The sequence below is a fragment of the Rhinopithecus bieti genome, unplaced genomic scaffold (assembly GCF_001698545.2).
Source record: "Rhinopithecus bieti isolate Rb0 unplaced genomic scaffold, ASM169854v2 scaffold_11252, whole genome shotgun sequence".
NCBI lineage: Eukaryota > Metazoa > Chordata > Mammalia > Primates > Cercopithecidae > Rhinopithecus > Rhinopithecus bieti.
In genome coordinates, this window is record NW_016806895.1 from 2,364,772 (window position 1) to 2,385,051 (window position 20,280).

General features: G+C 40.7%; 1 protein-coding gene across 7 annotated transcripts in view; it reads right to left on the reverse strand.

The window, feature by feature from the left end:
• DCAF5 (DDB1 and CUL4 associated factor 5) overlaps positions 1–20,280 on the reverse strand; it is a 121,997-nt gene that overhangs the window by 65,075 nt on the left and 36,642 nt on the right. For 5 of the 7 annotated variants that reach the window (XM_017878620.1, XM_017878622.1, XM_017878618.1 and 2 more), the window contains exons 2-5: positions 17,991–18,134; positions 15,034–15,070; positions 13,676–13,815; positions 11,905–12,034 (exon numbers count right to left, since the gene is read on the reverse strand). In XM_017878620.1, coding sequence (XP_017734109.1) covers positions 11,905–12,034; positions 13,676–13,815; positions 15,034–15,070; positions 17,991–18,102 — 419 coding nt within the window. In that variant the 5' untranslated portion in view covers positions 18,103–18,134. The remainder of the gene's footprint in view (positions 1–11,904; positions 12,035–13,675; positions 13,816–15,033; positions 15,071–17,990; positions 18,135–20,280) is intronic. The other 2 variants (XM_017878619.1, XM_017878623.1) reach the window with 1 other exon arrangement.

The window sequence follows — 20,280 nt, forward strand, 5'->3', positions numbered from 1 at the left end:
CGGCGCCTGTAGTCCCAGCTACTCGGGAGGCTGAGGCAGGAGAATGGCGTAAACCCGGGAGGCGGAGCTTGCAGTGAGCTGAGATCCGGCCACTGACTGCACTCCAGCCCGGGCGACAGTGAGACTCCGTCTCAAAAAAAAAAAAAAAAAAAAGAATGCAATCAGCATAAGCTAGAACATAAGAAATTCCTAAGACAAATAATCCAGTTTCTTCAACACATAAGTTGCAAGCAAAGGAAGTGAGAGATGGCTGGGTGGGGTGGCTCACACCTGTAATCCCAGCACTTTGGGAGGCCGAAGTGGGTGGATCACCTGAGGCCAGCAGTTCAAGACCAGCCTGGCCAACATGGTGAAACCCCATCTCTACTAAAAATACCAAAAATTAGCTGAGTGTAGTGGCGGACGCCTGTAATCCCAGCTACTCAGGAGGCTGAGGCAGGAGAATCGCTTGAACCCAGGAGGTGGAGGTTGCAGAGCCAAGATTGCGCCATTGCACTCCAGCCTGGGCAATAAAAATGAAACTCTGTCTTAAAAAAAAAAAAAGAAAGAAGTGAAAGACAGGGGTACCTACAAACAAAAAAAGACTTATAAGTCAAATCATCCAACTGCTTTGTAACGAGTTTGAGTCCTGCTTCATAAAAACCATTGTAACAACTAGATATGAGATGGTATTAAGGAATCACTGTTATTTTTTAGGTAGAATAATATTGTGGTTATGTTTCTTTTTTAATTATCTTTTTATGGAAAGCAGTTTGGTAGTTTCTCAAAAAGTTTAATATAGATCACCATATGATCCAGTAATTCTACTCCTAGATGTAATATACCCAAAATAATTGAAAACAGGTTCTCAAAAAAATTTTTTTCATGAATGTTAATGATAGTATCATTCACAATAGCCAGGAGATGGGACAATCCAAATGGCCATCATTAGGTGAAATAAAACGTGTATATCCATATCTGTGTAATGTATACATAATAGAATATTATTTAAGCCATAAAAAGGAATGAGACAGTAATACATGTGGATGAATCTCAAAAACATGATACTAAGTGAAAGAAGCCAGACAGAAAGTCACAAATTGTGATGGTCAATATTAGGTGTCAACTTGACTGGATTCAGGCATGCCTACATGGCTGCTGAAGCATTGTTGCTGTGTGTGTCTATGAGGCTGTTTCCAGAGCAGACTGAGATGTCAGTTAGTGGGCAGGGAGAAGATGACCCGCCTTTAATGTGGGCAGGCATTGTTCCAGTGTGACTAGAACAAAGCTAGCAGAAAAAGGGGGATATTCAGCTTGTTGACATTCCTTGTTCTCTTTCCAAGCCTGATGCTTTGCTTCCTCTCCTCCTGCCCTTGGACATAAGACTCCAAGTTCTTCTGCCTTTGGACTCTGAGACTTGCACCAGTGGCCTCCTGGGGGCTTTTGGGCCTTTGGTATCAGACTGAAGCCTGTACTGTCGGCTTCCCTGCTTTTGAGGCTTTCACACTTGAACTGACCACTCTACTGGCTTTTCCCATTCTTCAGCTTGCAGACAGCCTATCATTTACCTTTGTAACGGTATGAGCCAATTCTCCCTAATGAACTCCCTTTTATATATACAGATATCCTATTGGTTCTGTTCCTCTGGAGAACCCCGAATAATTACACATAGTGTGAAATACCCAGAATAGGTAAATCTTATTTTTACTATTCTACTTTTACCTGTTTGTTTTGTTTTGTTGTGCTTTTTTTGAGATGGAGTTTCGTTCTTTTTGCCCAGGATGGAGTGCAATGGCATGATCTCAGCTCACTGCAACCTCTGCCTCCCAGGTTCAAGTGATTCTCCTGCCTCAGCCTCCCAAGTAGCTGGAATTACAGGCGCCCACCACCATGCCCGGCTAATTTTGTATTTCTAGTAGAGACAGGGTTTCACCATTTTGGCCAGGCTGGTCTCGAACTCCTGACCTCAGGTGATCCACCCGCCTTGGCCTCCCAAAGTGCTGGGATTACAGGTGTGAGCCATCGCGCCTAGCCCTATCTGTTTTAAAAATTTTTTTTTTTTTTATTTTTAGTGATAGGGTCTCATTCTGTCACATAGGATGGAGCGCATTGGTGCAGTCATGGCTCACTGCAGCCTCAACCTCCTGGGCTCAAGCGATCCCCCTGCCTCAGCCTCTCCAGTATCTAGGACTGCAGGTTCTGCCACTACCCCACCTGACTAATTAAAAAAAAAACATTTTTGTAGAGATAGGGTGTATGTTACCCAGGCTTGTCTTGAACTCCTAGCCTCAAGCAATCCTCTTGCCTGGGGCTCCCAAATTGCTGGGATTACAGGCGTGAGTCACCACACTCAGCCTACTTTTACATATATTTGAAAAAAAGCCCTACTATAAAAAATTTTTAAGAAGAAAGAGTCAACATATGACTTTAAAATAACAAAGTTGGCCAGGCGCAGTGGCTCATGCCTGTAATCCCAGCACATTGGGAGGCTGAGATGGGTGGATCACTTGAAGTCAGGAGTTCAAGACCAACCTGGCCAGCATGGTGAAACCCCATCTCTACTAAAAGTACAAAAAAATTAGCCAGGCATGGTGGCACATGCCTGCAGTCCCAGCTACTCGGGAGGCTGAGGCAGAGGAATTGCCTGAACCCAAGAGGTGGAAGCTGCAGTGAGCCGAGATCACACCACTGCATTCCAGCCTGGGTAACAAAGCAAGACTTTGTCTCAAAAAAAAAAAAATAAATAAATAATAAAAAATAAAATAAGAAAGTCCATTTAATTTAGGTTTTGATATCATCTACTTCTGAATAACTGGACTTGTGGAATACGAAAGGAAGAATATGAAATGATACGTGTTTGCAGAGCTCCCCTCCATTTATCAGGCATTCCCCCAGATGCTCTGGTTTGAAGTGAAGTCTCTTGTCATGAAAGACATTTGTGTTTGGTGAGAAGGAATGGACACAAGGAATCTCTGGCCTAAACCCCAAAGACCTGGGGTCTGAGTGAACTTGAGGAAATTCAACATGGACCTCTCTGATTAACCACAGCTTCCATCTTGTAAGATCAGCAAAACTGCAAAATCACCTTGGGTATATGTTAAATAATGGCAGAATCAAAGATCCCACCCCGGACCAACAATTCAGTCTGTAGGTATGGGGTCTGGGAAGGAGTGCTTCAACAAGCTCCTCAGGTGATTCTGATGCCCCTTAAAGTTTGAGAATCACTGGGTTAGGAAACCAGCGACCTGGTGTCCTCCAGTGGGCAAAACTGATTCTACAACTCCACCCTGTGGCCTAAAAGCTACAAAGCAACTTCACCAGACTACCTGGCTCTCTGCCACATAACTGATGGTGACATTCAAAGCCCAGCAAGAAATCTTACAATCTCCTCTAAGGATTCATTCCTGAAATACAACATTTGGATTCATATCATTATACTCAGGGATTAACAGGTCCATAAACATTATAGAAATTCTGAATGGAGAGATCCTTTCCTCTAGAAGTTAGAGACAGCTACATTCATTCAACATACACTCTGTGCCAAAATAGTGCCAGGTGCTGGGGGACATAGTGAGTAAAATCATTTTTAAGATTATGTAACAGGGAGATCTAGCAAGGAAGTTTTCCCTGATGGATCACCATTTGATCTTGGTAACTATGACATGAATACGTAAAGAAAAATCAAGAAAAAAGGAGAAAGTATCCTCTATGTGTATGTGTTTTGGGGGGTGGTGCAAACGGAGAAGAGATGCAAGCTAAGGAGCCAGTGAAGTCAGAACCTTATGGAGACAGTGAAATGGGTCTGAAGTAGGGTAGGGATTTAAGGAATGAAAGGAGTGGCCAAGCACTAACACAGAGCAAAGATGTTTATGGCAGAGGGAGGGAGAGACAGAAGAGGCAAATAGACTTTGAGATTTCAGCCAGGATGATTATAAGAGAGACGATGACATTAATAAAAAACAAAGAAGTTTAAGAAAGGAATACAGTTCTCAGGAGAAAGTAAGCTTTTTATTAAGGAGTTCAGAGGACGGAACACTAGCATGAGTATTGTAAACCTACGTATGGTAAAGATGGGTGAGTAGAAGACAGAAAGAAGGGAGTAGCTTAATAACCAGAAGGCATGCCCCCGGGTAAAGCTAATCATTGTGACAAGCAAATCCCAGTGATCTCCAGCTTTTCTGTTGCAGTTTTCTATAATACCACCAAAATTTCTAGGTCCCCCGACCTTCTCTCTCTCTCTTTTGTCCCTTTAAGGCAGCTCTGTAAAGAGCCAGTGTTATTGCCACAGCCACTGGAATCATAAGGAAGAAGATAAATACCCATTTGAAGACAATAGTGGCCTTGGATTCTTTTTTTAAATTTTAAGATACAACATAATACAGGCCAGGAGTGGTGGCTCACGCCTGTAATCCCAGCACTTTGGGAGGCCAAGGCGGGTGGATCACGAGGTCAGGAGATCGAGACCATCCTGGCTAACACGGTGAAACCCTGTCTCTACTAAAATATAAAACTAGCCAGGTGTGGTGGCGGGCGCCTGTAGTCCCAGCTACTTGGGAGGCTGAGGCAGGAGAATGGTGTGAACCCGGAAGGCGGAGCTTGCAATGAGTTGAGATTGCGCCACTGCACTCCAGTCTGGGTGACAGAGCGAGACTCCGTCTCAAAAAAAAAAAAAGAAATAAATTAAAAGATACAACATAATACAGTAACGTGCACTAATTCTAAGGGCATTGCTCAGTAAAAATGTATATAGGTATACAACCACGAAATTGCCACCCAGATCAAGATATAGAACCCCAGAAGTTTCCTTCATGCCTTCCTTAGTCAATACCTTACCCAAAGGTAACCACTATTCTGCCTTCCATAACTTGCCTGTTCTTGAGCATCATGCAAATGGAATCACACAGTAGAGATTCTTTTGTATTTGAACTCTTTTATTCAACACTATGACTGTGAGATTCATCCATGTCAATGTGTATATTTATAGTTTGTTGGTTATTTATGTTTGTGTAATATTCTATTGTATGGCTATTCCACAGTTTATTTACCCACTTTCCACTTTCTTTTGATGGATATTTAGGTTGTTCCTAGCTTTTGGCTATTATAAATAAAGCAGCTGTAAATGTTCTTGCACATGTCTTTGGTGGAAATAGGTATTCATTTCTCTTAGATATACTTAAGAGTGAGATTGCCGTGTCATGGAGTTACGGTGTTTAGTTTTAGTAGATACTGACAAATAGGTTTCCCTAATGGTTGTACACTGGCTCTTTACAGAGCTGCCTTAAAGGGACAAAAGAGAGGGAGAGAAGAGTCAGGGGGACCTAGAAATTTTGATGGTATTATAGAAAACTGCAACAGAAAAGCTGGAGATCACTGGGATTTGCTTGTCACAATGATTAGCTTTACCCGGGGCATGCCTTCTGGTTATTAAGCTACTCCCTTCTTTCTGTCTTCTACTCACCCATCTTTACCATACGTAGGTTTACAATACTCATGCTAGTGTTCTGTCCTCCGAACTCCTTAATAAAAAGCTTGCTTTCTCCTGAACACTCACCTAAAATGTATGAGTGTTTCAGTTGGTCCATACCCTTGTTAACACCTGATACTATAAGTCTTTTTAATTTTAAACACTCTAGGTGTATACTGACACTCACTGTAGTTTTAATTTGCATTGCTCTCATGAGTGATAAAGTTCAGTACTTTTCAAATGCTTATTGGGTATTTGGATATTTTCTTGGTAAAGTACGTGTTCAACATTTCTGCTCATTTTTTAAATTGATTTTTTTTTGTTTTTTATTTACTGATTTGTACTTCTTCATAAATTCTGGATATTCTTACTCAATATATGTATTATGCTTTTTTTTTTTTTTTTCAGATCTGTTCTTGGCTCACGCTTTCACTTATTTATTTATTTTTTTTTTGAGACAGACTGTCACCAGGCTGGAGTGCAGCAGTGTGATCTTGGCTCACTGCAACCTCCGCCTTCTGGGTTCAAGCTATTCTCCTGCCTCAGCCTCCCGAGTAGCTGGGATTACAGGTGCACGACACCACACCCCACTAATTTTCGTATACATTTTTTTAGTAGAGACAGGGTTTCACCATGTTGGCCATGCTGGTCTCGAACTCCAGACCTCGTGATCCACCTGCCTTGGCCTCCCAAAGTACTGGGATTACAGGCATGAGCCACTGCGCCCAGCCCTTTTTACTTACTTAATGGTGTCTTTAGCCAGGTGTGGTGGCTCACACCTGTAATGCTAGCACTTTGGTAGGATGAGACAGGAGGATTGCTTGCACACAGGAGATCGAGACCAGCCTGGGTAACACAAAGAGACCCTGTCTCTACCAAAAACATTTTAAAATTAGCCAGGCATGATAGCATGAGCCTGTGGTCTCAGCTACTTGGGAGGCTGAAGCAGGAGGACTGCTTGAACCTTGGAGTTCAAGGAGGTCAAGGCTGCTGTAGCCATGATCATGCCACTGCACTCCAGCCTAGGCAACAGACCAAGACTCTCTCTCAAAAAAAAAAAAAGTGGTGTCTGCTGAGCAAAAGTTCTTAATTTTAATGAAATCCAATGTGTCAATTTTTTCTTTGATGGATAGTGCTTCAGAGGTTTTAAGAAATTTAAGAAATCTTTGTCTACCCTGATTGCCTTGCATTCTGAAAGGAAGGAGGCTAAATTCAGGGCAGTCTCATTCATTGAAGTTTCAACATACATCAGCACATGAGTGCCTTTTCCAGCTTTTGACATTAAGCCCCTGGGCTTTATTTTCCTATAATGGTATGAGCAATCTTCAAATGCAATGTGGCAGAGATTGTCTGGCTTGTTCAGAAGGCAGAGTTTCATTTAATGTGGTCTCTATAGAAGTAGGATTGGCACAGGCCCCAAAAAACAGACGTTTAACTGAGAGGTCCCCAAACCCAGAGAGGAACTAAGAGCAATCCCCTCTGATAGTAGGAACTTGCACTCATTGCCCATATTCAGATGCGTCATTTACACAAGTGAAAACACCATCTTATAAGGTAAGTCTTTATAGGGATTCTTGGCTTGCCCCAGTTTATTATTGAGTGGGAAAAAAAAAAAAACACTCTCTTTATTATCCTTGTCAAAGCAAGACACTGTTATCTATCATAGAACTAACAGTTCCTGGTAGAAACTAAAGAGATTAGAAGGGAGAGAGGTGGTGAGTAAGCAGACAGCTAAAACAGGCAATGAAAAGGATGACAGAGTGAGAGCAAGGGAAACTTTTGCTTTTCCTGAATTCTCTAGACATTAGAGGATCTCAGTTCTGAAAACTGTTCAGAGGCACTGCAACAGCCCAAGATAGATATAACTGCAACACTGGCAGTAAGAAAGGAGGTTGGTTGTGAAAAAAACAGCAGAAATCATCTAAATGAAATAAATGAAACCTTGTCAGAACATGCAATGTATACTTGCAAGTGTGAAATGTTCTCTTATCCAGTCACTTACATTCAAGCCTCTCCTCCCCAGTGCCCACTCATCACCACTAAAATCCCTAAAGCAGAACTTTCCAACTCCAATGTCTACAGGGCCAGGCAAGTGATGTAAATGAGGGACACACCGGTATTAAGACAATAAGAAGTGGTGGGACCCTGAACGAACATCATAGAGGCTTTGGCTGACTCTTGCTGTATGAGAATAAAGGCCCAACGAGAGCAGATCTTTCGTCTTTTTCAAGAGATGTAAGAAACTGCAATTTTACTTTATAATTTTTCAAATTCGAGCATATCAGGTAGACCAAAATATCTCTGTGGGTTGAATTTGGCCTACAGGCAGCTAGTTTACAACCTCTGATCTAAAGTGTTGCAGCAAAATAACTAGTATATGCAGATTTCCAGGGTTATAAAAGGTAAGAAGTTTGAACAGGTTCTGGGCCATGAGACAGTGAAAAAGGGTTTAACTTTCAGGGACAGAAAGTCTAAAGGACTCAGACTTCAGAATATGACAGGTCGGTATTGGAAAAATTTGAGAGGAATTCTGAAAAAGTTCTATTGTAAGGAGGCATAGATGAAAGAAAACTAGAATGTACAGGGACCCTATCTGATTTAGTAAGACAGGGAACTGGGTGTGGTGGCTCATGCCTATAATCCCAGCTACTCGGGAGGCTGAGGCCTGGGCAACACAGTGAGATCCTGTCTCTTAAAATAAAACTAAAAAAAGAAAAGAAAACAGGGGAAAGTGGAAGGATGATATATATGTACACACACACACACACACATACACACACAAATATAACATACAAGTTATTTCACCTCTCTGTGCCTTGATTTTCTTATCATAAAATAATAGAAGCTACCTCATAGGGTTATCGTAAGGATTAAATAAGGTAATTATTCATATGATGGTCAATACCCAGAGGGCAAGTAATGCTTAATAAATGTTAGTTATTAGTTATTATTATGAGACACTGAGAGGTGAAGTAACTTATTCAAGATCACATGCCTATTAAGGTGTACTACCTGGATTTGTACCCAGGAAGTATGGCTTCAGAGCCTATTCTTCCTATACTAAAGGCAGCTCTTCTGCCTCCCCTTACCTCACTGGGCTAGTTTCTTATTCTTAATCTGTACAATGAAGAAGTCAGATCATATTATAATTAAAGTCTTCTTCAGAGCTGACTTTTTTTTTTTTTCTGCCAGCCAGCCCTCTAATCAGCTTATTTCAGGGCAGCAGTGGGACAAAAGTGACTCTGCTCCTATACCTTCAGGCTACCAACTGGAGAGGTATAGTGTAGGCTTGGGGTAAGCCAGGGAAATCATTCAAGCGTTGACTAATACATAGGTTAAGCCAGGAAGGAGAAGGTGTTCAGGGTGAGACCCTCATCACTGCTCTAAGGAGATTATCTGTTTCTAGGACAGCAGGCCCTGATTCACCCACATGCCCATGCAATTACAAGCTAGAAGTCATTTAAAATCCTGATAAGGAACCACAACAGGTTTAAAATCTAGGGTAATCAGAACACCAAGCAATCTTATCCTTTTGGAGTCAAGGGTCTCTATGAGAACTTGGCAGAAGCTTTCTACCATCCCTAGAGAAAATATGATGTGTGTTCACTCAGATACATAAGCCACACAATTTTACCTGCAGTTGTAAGAGATTCACAAATTCCTTAAAATCTCTCCCTACACTTGAAGTATCCCTGAAAAAGTTCTATTGTGTTCCAGGCTTGTCCTCCCAACAGATATAGAGTTGCCCCAAAATCTAGGTTGGGGTTTCTAGGCAGCGGTGCTCAAGAGACAAATCATCTATTGCAACTCAGCATAACTAATCCTACATGGAAAAGAAAAAGGGCGCTCTCTTTCCCCAAACCAACTTGTACTGAAGGAATTCTAACAGAAAAGATCTGTAATTTCATCCCCAAACTCCAGTGGATGCAAAGTTAAGAAGAGTTCCAAAGATATTTCATGCCCCTTTTCTGCCTGACACCCATAAAACCTTGTAGAACCTTAGAAGAGTTGAAATAAATGCAATAACATCCTAGTCCCCATGGCACTATGCTCCTTCTTTTATTCCAAAAAGAAATTAGTCACGACTGCCAATTAGCCTTACTAGGCAACTTTTCTCCCACATGGACTCTGAAAACTGTAGGTTATCAAAGAAACTATAAAATCTTACCCATAATTGAAGAACTCAAAACAAGGTATCATTTCCCCCCATAATACTAGCAATAGTTCAAGTGTTGGTGAAGGTCTGGAGACACATGCAATCTCATACACAGTTGGTAGATTTGTAAGTCAGTGCAGCCTTTGGTGGTGGGGCTACAATTTGACAGTTTTTACCAAAAATTTAAAAACATGCATCCTTTGATGCAGCAAGTCTGTACAGATATTTTTGCAAAAGTAGGCCAAGATAGACATACAACCAGGTCAAATGTAACATTGTTTATAATGACCAAAAACTGGAAACAAGAAGTCCTCCTGGTTGTTGGGTACATCATATAAATTGAATGCCATATAGGCATTAAAAGAAGGGGCTAGATCTGTTAGTATTGGTATGAAAAAAGGCTCCAAAACATATTGTTAATTTAAAAGAGAAATCGAGAACAGTATTACTACATGCTTCCTTCTGTCTCAATTTTTTTAAAGGATGCATATGCATAGTAGTATACATATTATATTAAGTTCTGGAAAGATAAACTGTTGTTCACTGTAGTTACCTCTGGAGTGACTACAGACACTAGAAAGGAGTAGAACTGTACTGACAGACAAACATTTTAAAAACATACAAGTATCAGGGATAATCTGGAGATGATTTTGTTTTATTTTTTTCTGCATAAAAACCCAAAACCAATAAATGTCACTGTAAAAATAAAATAATCGTCATCACTTACAATTCTTTTAACAAGAAAGAAACTATATTTATTAGTGAGGAGACAAGTGGAAAGTGGAGGAGGGCCCATATAATGCACAGTAAGAAACTGGTGGAAGAGAATTGGGAGAATTAAAATATCCACACACTCCTCCTCTCTCAAGACACTGCAGACACCATGAATTACTCAAGCTTTCCACTGGAGATGAATAGCTCAGTGCCCTACTCCAGTTGCCAGCTATTCACTGCAATTTTAAGTAGGGGAGATAGTAGGTTGGGAGAAGGCTGGCGCAGTTCGTCCAAATCCTGCCTTTCGTAATATGGATGAGGTACAACAGTTGTTCCTAAAGAGCCTGAAGTAGAGAACACTGCAGCTGAATGCAATTGTCTTCTTGGCAGACAGCAAGCCTCCTAAAGTACACAGTGCAAAAGCACATTAGGGGTCCTGCCACTACACACATTTCAATAGACTGTAAAAGCAAGAGCCAGGTGCCTATGCAACAGAGGGGGCAGGAGAAATCTCTGCTGCCCTCAGGAAGCTTAGGGAGCCCTGCTCATTGCCAGGGACAACCCTCCAGGCTACACGTATCTGCTACAATAGTTCCAACCATCTCTTACTGCCCCATGGAGAGAATCAGCTAGGAGTAAAAATCATCAAGGAAGATAATCTTCTGTACTTAACTATTCCTTTCATCTGAGGCCCATGAAATAAATTATAACATCACTTAGTTTCCATGATATTCTTTTGCAACACTGCTTTACGAAGTGGGAAATTACATCTATGCAGAATTTCCAGAGGAGCTAGCTAGCAATGCATGGAAGTTTTTAAATAAAGCATGGCTAGCTTTATGTACAGGTGCCATAAAAAGTAGTCCCTCCCCCATGGGACTTAAGGAACATAAAAGAGCCTGCTACTCACTCCCATTCCCACATCCTTTAATGATACCTGAGATTCCCCTATTAGTGATTCATGCCATCACTCAGGATTGTCTTAAGTATGCTCTTTTCATAGCGCCATGTGGAGAAACACATGAGGTTGTGAACACCACAGTGCAATGGCTCTTAACCTTTTGTTGTTGTCACTATAAAGGTCATTAGTCCTTTTGATAAGCAGAAAATGCACTTATTTGAAAATACAATATATACTTTTCATATAATTTTGGCAGTTCAGTATTTTTTAAGCCCTCTTAGGGATCCCCTCCAACCTAGGCTTAAGAACCTCTGGCTCAGCAGCAACAAGTTTGGCAAATCTCCACCTCCACCTCCTCCCCTCCACCCACCCCACACCAAGAGCTCCTATGCATCTGGGGAACACTGGGCCTGAAGAGAGAAGGCAATATTAAAGGGATGCTCTGACTACTTCAGATAATTGCCTAAAACTGACCCTGTCTACAGTCCAGATTACTGTTTATGATTCCTCCTTTTCACTGTCTATTCCTTGGAAACAGGCTCTCCTGGCTTGAGACACACTATGTATCTTAAGAAACGCCCAGCAGAGATAACTGCCAAAGAAGTCCTTACAACACTTACTGGCTGGTCACATTACCTGAGAAATGAGGCAGGGGAAAGTTTTAACACCTTATGAATAAAGGGGACTCACCTCTGAGGTTTTCGAATGTCCCAGAGTCCCACTCCTTCCTTTGAATTGGCTGTGGCCAACAACCTGGGCTCCACAGGGTTAAACATGACACTATGAAAGGCTGATGGATAGTTTGCCAGGCAGAAGGGCTCTGTGGAAAGAAAAATTACAATCAGTTCATTCCAGGTACCTTTGGGCCACTGGCAGGCAGATAAGCAGAAATGTGAATGTAGGTCGGAGCACTCTTTAATAACCACTCCAATGGCCTGGTGCCCCAAAACAGCACATAATCCCACCAGTCACCCCTACTCACGAGGTCCCCATGAGTCCTATACATAGCAAGGTAAACACATTTAACGACATTTTAAGCTATAACACCCAGAAATATATATAGTAGCTATCAGATCTTGAGACAAAACAGAAATGGTCACTAAAAATGGGAAAATAAACCATTTTACAGTAAGTAAAACTGAATTCCGCAGGAGCTGAAAAAATTCACAACCAATTACTGGTAGGATTCTTATGCTTTTAATCCAATTGTATTAGTTTTAGAAATTAAAAGTTTTTAAACTGCACACAGATTTGATGAAGATAAAACAAAACACGACAAAATTAAGACATGGTGAAATAATGGTGTGGTTTTTCTCTTCTGCTTCACAATGCTCCCTAACATCTAGCCAGTCTGTAATCAACTTCACCTAGAAACCCTGCATCATTTTACAAAAATTAGCAGGTTCCAAGTGAGGAAGAAACCACTTAGTTACCTAGCAGGATATACTCCTATGGGACCTGTTAGAGTAATACAAAGAAAGTACTTCTCAGTCTATGACCTCCATATGCAGTACTTCACAGGTCTTTGAGCAGGTAAAGCACTCAGTCATCTCCGCCATCAGGCAGTTCAGACTAAGGAGAATTTCACCTACCAAGCCCACAGTGACTTGACCACAGCTGCTACTTCCTGCTACCTTACCTACCTAACCCTAAAAACAAGCTTCTCTTATAGCCTGAACCTAAGTAATGAGCACGGCCCAGAATGTAAAATGTTTAGAATATAAAAACATTAAAAGACCCAGATCCTGCCAGACAAAGCAGGCAGGATAGTGAATTTAGGTACACAGCTGTGATCATTACAATCTGCACTAAAGGACAGGGTGAGTATGGCAGTGGCACTAAGGCTGGTACTAGAGGAAGGGGTCTTTTGAAGACAGGTAGAATTACAGAAATCTCTCTGTAGGAAATGAGCTGAGAAGATGCATTTCCTGAAGAACTTCAGAGAAAGTCAACAAAGCAACTTCTTCATTTTACACATCAGAGTCAAAGGGCACATTCAGAGGAGGCACTCACACAGACAATCCCCTTTAAATAGAGTTTACCTGCCATCATTTTAAGATCCTATACACAGGTAATTTGAGATTCTGTGGTTCAACAAAATAACAAGCCTGAAACTAGGATGCAGGAAAGCACGTAATACCCCCATTCTCTGTAAATAATCAAGCATAGTTACATGTCAGCACCACAACTTCTGCTCCTCGAGGCACTAAACAGCAAGGTACAAGGGTTTGTGGAGAGCCACAGGAGGGCAGAGAAGGACTGGCAAAGGTGTCTCACTCCTGAGTACTTAGGTGGAGGATAAGGCCTCCAAAGACCTCTTATGCCCCCATGTGAGTGTTTCACATTTCCTTTCCCTTGACATCACTTGCACATAGATACTGAGGTCATAAATTGGATCTTCAATGAATCTGACACCAAACTGTTCAACACAGTCCAACAGTCTTTTGCACAGTGACCCTACCTCCATGGGGAGATTCCCGGATGTCCCAAATGAGAACCCGGCCATCATCTGAGGAACTGGCAAAAATGTTGTCATTCACTGGGCTCACAGACAAGCCATATACCGCATCTTCATGAGCAAACACGTCCAATGTCTCACTGCTGGGAGATAGAGAGCAAGACAGAGGCACACACATACACACAAGCATAGTGCAGAGTCCCAGCACTTCAGTACCGAGGGTGCCATCTTCTCCATTTCTAGGAGAAAGTCAACCCAGCTAAACCCAAAAAATATTATATTTCCTGAAAGGTAGGTAGTCAACTTTCAGGTTTAAGAAAAGGTACTATTAAGTAGTCTTTTTAGAGATTTTATAATTTTTGTGCTAAATAAGCATATTTAAAAGTGACTCAATAGCTGAGTTTAGTATTTTCATTTATTACAGAATTCTTCTGCTTGTGTACAGATTTGGAGGTCGTACTTGATTTTCCTTTTTTTTTTTTTTTTGAGACGGAGTCTTGCTCTGTCACCCAGCGTGGAGTGCAGTGGCGCAATCTCAGCTTACTCAAGCTCCGCCTCCCAGGTTCATGCCATTCTCTGCCTCAGCCTCCCAAGTAACAGGGACTATAGGCGCCCACCACCAGGCCCGGCTAATTTTTTTTTTTTTTGTATTTTAGTAGAGACGGGGTTTCACCGTGTTAGCCAGGATTGTCTCGATCTCCTGATCTTGTGATCCGCCTGCCTCAGCCTCCCAAAGTGCTGGGATTACAGGCGTGAGCCATAGCGCCGGCCTGTACTTGATTTTCAAAGAGCAAGGGAAAGCTTTAGAGCAGCCAAGTCTGATGCCAACAGGGTGGAAGAGGGGTCTCCTAGCAATCTGGCATGGTGATGAAGAGCATGGCTCTGACGCCAGATGGCCTAAGTTCAGGTTCTCGTACCACTTGACCTTCTGTTATCTAACATGTCTGTGCCTCTGTTTCCTCATCTAGAATGGAGATCACAATAGTATCTCCTTAGAAAATAAGTGTGAGGATTAAATAAATTAATATGTATGAAGCATTTACAATGGTGTCTGGCACATAGTAAGAACTCAATCAATATTAGCTATTACTGTTCTTAAATATTATGGTTCCTACTCTTCTAAACTCTTGTTTTAAATTTTCATCTAAAACGTATACTTTCATACCAACTTTCAAATCCCTTTTTCCTTTTTAAATCAAAACTTTATTTCAAACTATTGTAGGAATATTTTTTAGAAAAGAACAGCTGGTTTCACGCTGTTTTCTTCAAAAAACAAAAACCATTTTAGTCTAAAGAAATATTTGCCTCTTCATATATGAAAAACAAAGTCAATCACCTTCACATACCACCAATCTATTTACCTTTCAACATCATGGAGGATAACTTGCTCATCATTTCCTGCAAAAGAAAAAAGCAGACATTTGATCATTCCTGCAAGGTGGTCCCTGTCCAGATTACAATTTAGTATTATTAAGTTTTCAGGGAAAAAATATGAACAAAGCCAATGCTAATACAAATTAGAAGTGTTAGCTAGAAAAAAGATTTATAGAAATCATTTAAGAAGGATAGGATGCTCTTACAGAGAATTTTTTAAAAATAATAGCAGCCAAGTATAACATAGTAACAGTTCCCAACATGTATTATCCAGTGGATGATGTAAAAAAACTGTGGCTACAGCCTGGGCAACATAGCTAGACCCCATCGCTATGAAAATAAAAATAAAAAAATTAGCCAGGTAGTGGCACACCCTTGAAGTCCCAGCTACTAGGGAGGCTGAGGTGGGGGAAATCGCTTGAGGCCAGGAGTTCAAGGCTGCAGTGAGCTATGATTGCACTCCAGCCTGGGCAAGAGAGAGAGACTGTCTCAAAAAAAAAAAAAAAAAAAAAAAAGTTGGGGAAACAACACAAAACAAAACTGTGGCCATCAAGGAAAACACTAAATGAACATTGGCAAATTAATTCACTAGCTTTGTTTTTTTTTTTTTTCAGCAGAACACTCACTAATTATGAGACCCACAATAAAATCTTTAACATTTCTATGACCCAGCTTTGTAACCTACAGAATAGTGATAATAACATCACAGAGTAATTGTGAGCATAAGAGTACAACTGTAAAAGCATTCAGAATAGGGCTGAGCACTTAATAAGCCCCCAATAAATGTTTGCTAATATTTCTATCCTCATGCTCTTTTAAAAAATTTTTTCTTTCTTTTGAGACAGGATCTAGCTTGCTCTGTTGCCCAGGCTGGAGTGCAGTGGTACAATCATGGTTCACTGCAGTCTTGACCTCCTGTGCTCAAGCAATCTTCCCACCTCAGTCTCCCTAGTAGCTGGAACTACAGGCATGTGTCACTATGCTTGGCCAATTAAAAAAAAAAAAAATTTTTTTTGTAGAGATCTAAAATGTTTGGGTCTAACTATGTTGCCCAGGCTGGTCTCAAACTCCTGGATTCAAGCAGTCCTCCTGCCTTGACCTTTCGAAGTGCTGGGATTATTACAAGTGTGAGCCAAAATACCCAGCCACATCATCTTTCACAGCATTAAAACTTGATGACTGTGATTCCAAATGATGTGAAAGTTTTAATCTTATATTTCTCCTTATTCTATCAAAGGATATAAATTACATTCATGATATGTGTAGTCCTGCCTTCAAATGGTTTGTATAGCAAAAAAATTAAAACCTGAACATAAAAAGACAAAACATAAAAAAAAGTCCCACTCTATGCTAAAATGCACAACCAACAGTCATTTAAATAGAAAGCAAAAGTAGCAGTAAAGATATGGCCCAGGGCATCTTAAACAAAAGCCTGGCTGTAAACTCTATTGTGGGTGCAAACCAATGAAATCAGTAAACCCATACTAATGCCTTCTAGGTATCAGGCACAGTGCTAGGTCCTGGGTATATAAAAAGAATAAGATTCTACTCTGTCCTTGAGAATTCACAGTCCAATTGGACAAACAATTAATAGCAACAAGAGGGTTTGCTTTGTAGCAATCTGATCTAGCTATGGGGTCAATTATTTCCTTCATAAGCAGGGTGAAAGTACATGGAGAAGGAGACATTTGAAACTCAAATAACTCAAAACTCCTACAAATGAAAGGCTTAGGGGAATTGGTGGGGACTGGACAATTAAGGTGGAAGAACACCATGAACAAAAGGCACAGAACAAAATAGTACCGTGCAGTGCATTCTTCAAATGACAAATAGTTTGGTGGGCTAGAGTGTATAACTCAAAGAAGGGAGGTCAGGCCAGACAGATGGGGGTTTAGACTTTATTCTTCAGGCACTGTAGGCTCAATGGTTCACATGGTCCAGTCTTTATTTTTAAAAGTAAACTTGTGTATGAAATGAATTCAAAGGAGGATGGACAGTGGTTACAGAAATCACAGAAAGTCATTGCAAAAATCCAGGCCAAACTAAAGGATGAATATGAGAGGCTTTCAAGATAGACCTGACAGGACTTGGTGACAGACTAGATGTGGAAATGTAAGAAAGGCAGGTTTGAAGATGACTCCAAGATCATAGTAGAATGAACCATGTGAAACTGCTACTTTTTAAAGTTGAAAATGGTTAATTGTCAGCAATTTCTTAAACTTAATAGCTTATGTAATTGGGTGAATGGTAATAACTGAGAAAGAAAATCCAGCAGACAAGAAGAAATTTTCCCTCAAGGGAGGACTAATGATCTTGGTTTTACATCTATTGTATTTAAGTTGCTTTTGGAACACAGGTAGATATCCAGTGGGAAAATCTGCAGCTTAGAAAAGAGGTCAGAACTAGAAATGTGGGGGTGAGAAGGAGTATGGCTGATGGAAGCCATCACCAAGAGGTTGGTGTGAGCACCAGCCATTTCAACTGTACCTAACACAACACTTTTCAAACAGAAGCCATCTGTGGGTTATGACATCCATTTGAGTTATGGCCAGCATAATCTCTAAAAATGAAATAGAATAGAATAAAAAACAAAATCAGAGTATGCCACATATAGAAAAGGTTAAGTATTGTTTCAAATATGTGTGTGTGTGTGTGTGTCTGTGTGTGTTTCTGTGTACCAGATGGCAATGTGAAAAGTTTTCTGCCAGAGAGAAATAAAGAAAAAGACAGGTGAAGAAAAGAAAAAAAAAAGAGAGAGAGAGAGAAAAGACACACACTATCCTAATATATAATACTGCTGTAATGCAGAAAAGACAAGCTATGAGAAATCAGTAATTCCACAGCTCAATGAAATACAGGAAGAAAAATAAGGAGTTATCTTCACACTCTTTTCTCTAAAATCCCAACCACAGTGACGTTCCCAAGGTAGAATCTTCCTTTTTACCTCCAGAGAACACTTTAGTGTTTCCACTGTTGAAAGCCAGGCAAAAAATGTTGGAATGGTGCTCTCCTTTCAGCTGTATGGGCTTGACCCTGGAGTGGATGGCTTGTTCCATGTGCCATAGCAGAACCCGGCGGTCATCTCCTCCTTAAGAAGGAAGTAAGAATCTGTGGTTATAACAGCTGACATCGCAAGGCTGACAGATGGTTTTGCCAGCCTCGAATCCCATCCTTTCTAAAACTGCACCTCCCCAACTCCATAAGATTCACATGGAGCACAAAAACCCAGAACTCTCCCTACTTTACCATCAATAGGCACATGTTCTCTAGGCCATTCATCCTCTCCCAGGAATTGCATCTTAAGCAGACACAGAAAATGAAAGGGATAAGCACTGATAATGAGATTCCTAAAGCCACCCTGCTCCTGTCTTTCCAGAGTTGTTTAAATATTTCTTCATTTGCTACCCAGAATCCCTTCATGGAAGACCTTTTTATTTGTTTAATAAAACCTGAGATGACTTCCATAATATTTCTAGCATAATGGTTTTCAAAGCAATCTCCTTAATGTGATCTCATTGACTGTGGAACACCATACAAATGGTAACTAAGAAATCACCTGACTCTTACAGTAATAGGATCTAGACAGAATACGGCTCAGCACAGCTCTTAACTCTGTGTAACTTTGGGTCTGGGTTGGTGGTGGTGGTTGTTCTTTTCTCACTTTTACTTTTTACTTTTACTTTTCTTGCACTGACTTTTTATAAGAAGGCTATACTATTTTCCTAATAAAAATTTAATTTACAGCAGCAGCAAACCATAGCAAGCTCTATACCTCCGCCTCCCCTCCTCCATTCAATGAAAAATGCAGCCACAAATGATAGCACATCCATACAAGGGCATACTATGAAGCCATTAAGTTGTTAGATCTATATAATAGCTAATGCAGAAAGATGTCCAAAGATACTCGTTAAGGGGGAAAATGAGGTGTAAAACAGTATGTACATCAATATCCATTTGCATAAAACAAAATTTTTAAAAGCTCCATGACAGCAGGAACCTTGTCAGTTTTGTTCACTGGGAAATACCTGGCACATAAATGAGTGCTCCAAAGAATGAGCATTAAGAGTATGCTTATACTCTTATATCTATGCTTGTATTTGCATAGCCCTATCTAGATGGCTATAAAAGTTGTTGTTTACAGTGCCAACTATAACTGGTAGGTTGGTGTTGGGGGACTTTTTATGGTGGTAAAATATATATACATGTAACTTACCATTTTACCCATTTTCAAGTGTACACTTCAGTGCCTTTAAGTACATTTGTGCTGTTGTACAGCCATTGCCATTATTCACCTTCAGAACTTTTTCATCACCCCAAACTGAAACTCTATACCCAATAAACAATAACTCCTCCCAGCGCCTAGTAGTCACTGTTCTTTTCTTTTTTTGGGGGGGGGGGATGGAGTCTCGCACTGTTGCCCAGGCTGGAGTATGGCGTGCAGTGGCGCGATCTCGGCTCACTGCAACCTCCACCTCCCGGGTTCAAGTGATTCTCCTGCCTCAGTCTCCCGAGTAGCTGGGATTACAAGTGCCCGCCACCATGCCCAGCTAATTTTTTGTATTTTTAATAGAGAAGGGGTTTCACTATGTTGACCGACCAGGCTGTTCTCAAACTCCTGACCTTGTGATCCACCTGCCTCGTTCCTCCCAAAGTGCTGGGATGACAGGCGTGAACCACTGCACCCGGGCAAGTAGTCACTATTCTACTTTCTGCCTCTAAGGATTTGTCTACTCTAGGAACCTCATATAAGTTGAATCACACAATATTTCTCCTCCTAGGTCTGGCTCACTCCCTTAGCATAATGTCTTCAAAGTGCATCCAGGTTGTGGCATGTATCAGAATTTCCTTGCTTTCTAAGGCTGAATAGTATTCCATCGTATATATATTTGTACACATATTTTGTTTCTCCACTAATCCATCGATGAACATTTGGGTTATTTCCATCTTTTGGCTATTGTGAATAATGTTGCTATGAACACGAGTGTACAAATAACTTTTTGAATCCCTCCTTTTAATTTGGGTATATACTATTGGAAAACTTTTATGTTTTAATTTTACTTTATACCTTCCCATACTGCTTCACTTTTGCCACAGCAGATTTCTTTTGTAATAAAAAATAGAAGAAGATACAGAAGCCAAATCATACTTATTCTACTTATTCTCCTGCTCCTAGAAAGAAATTGTCTTTGCTACTTGAATTCCTTTGTTTCTTTCTTTTTTTTTTTTTTTTTTTT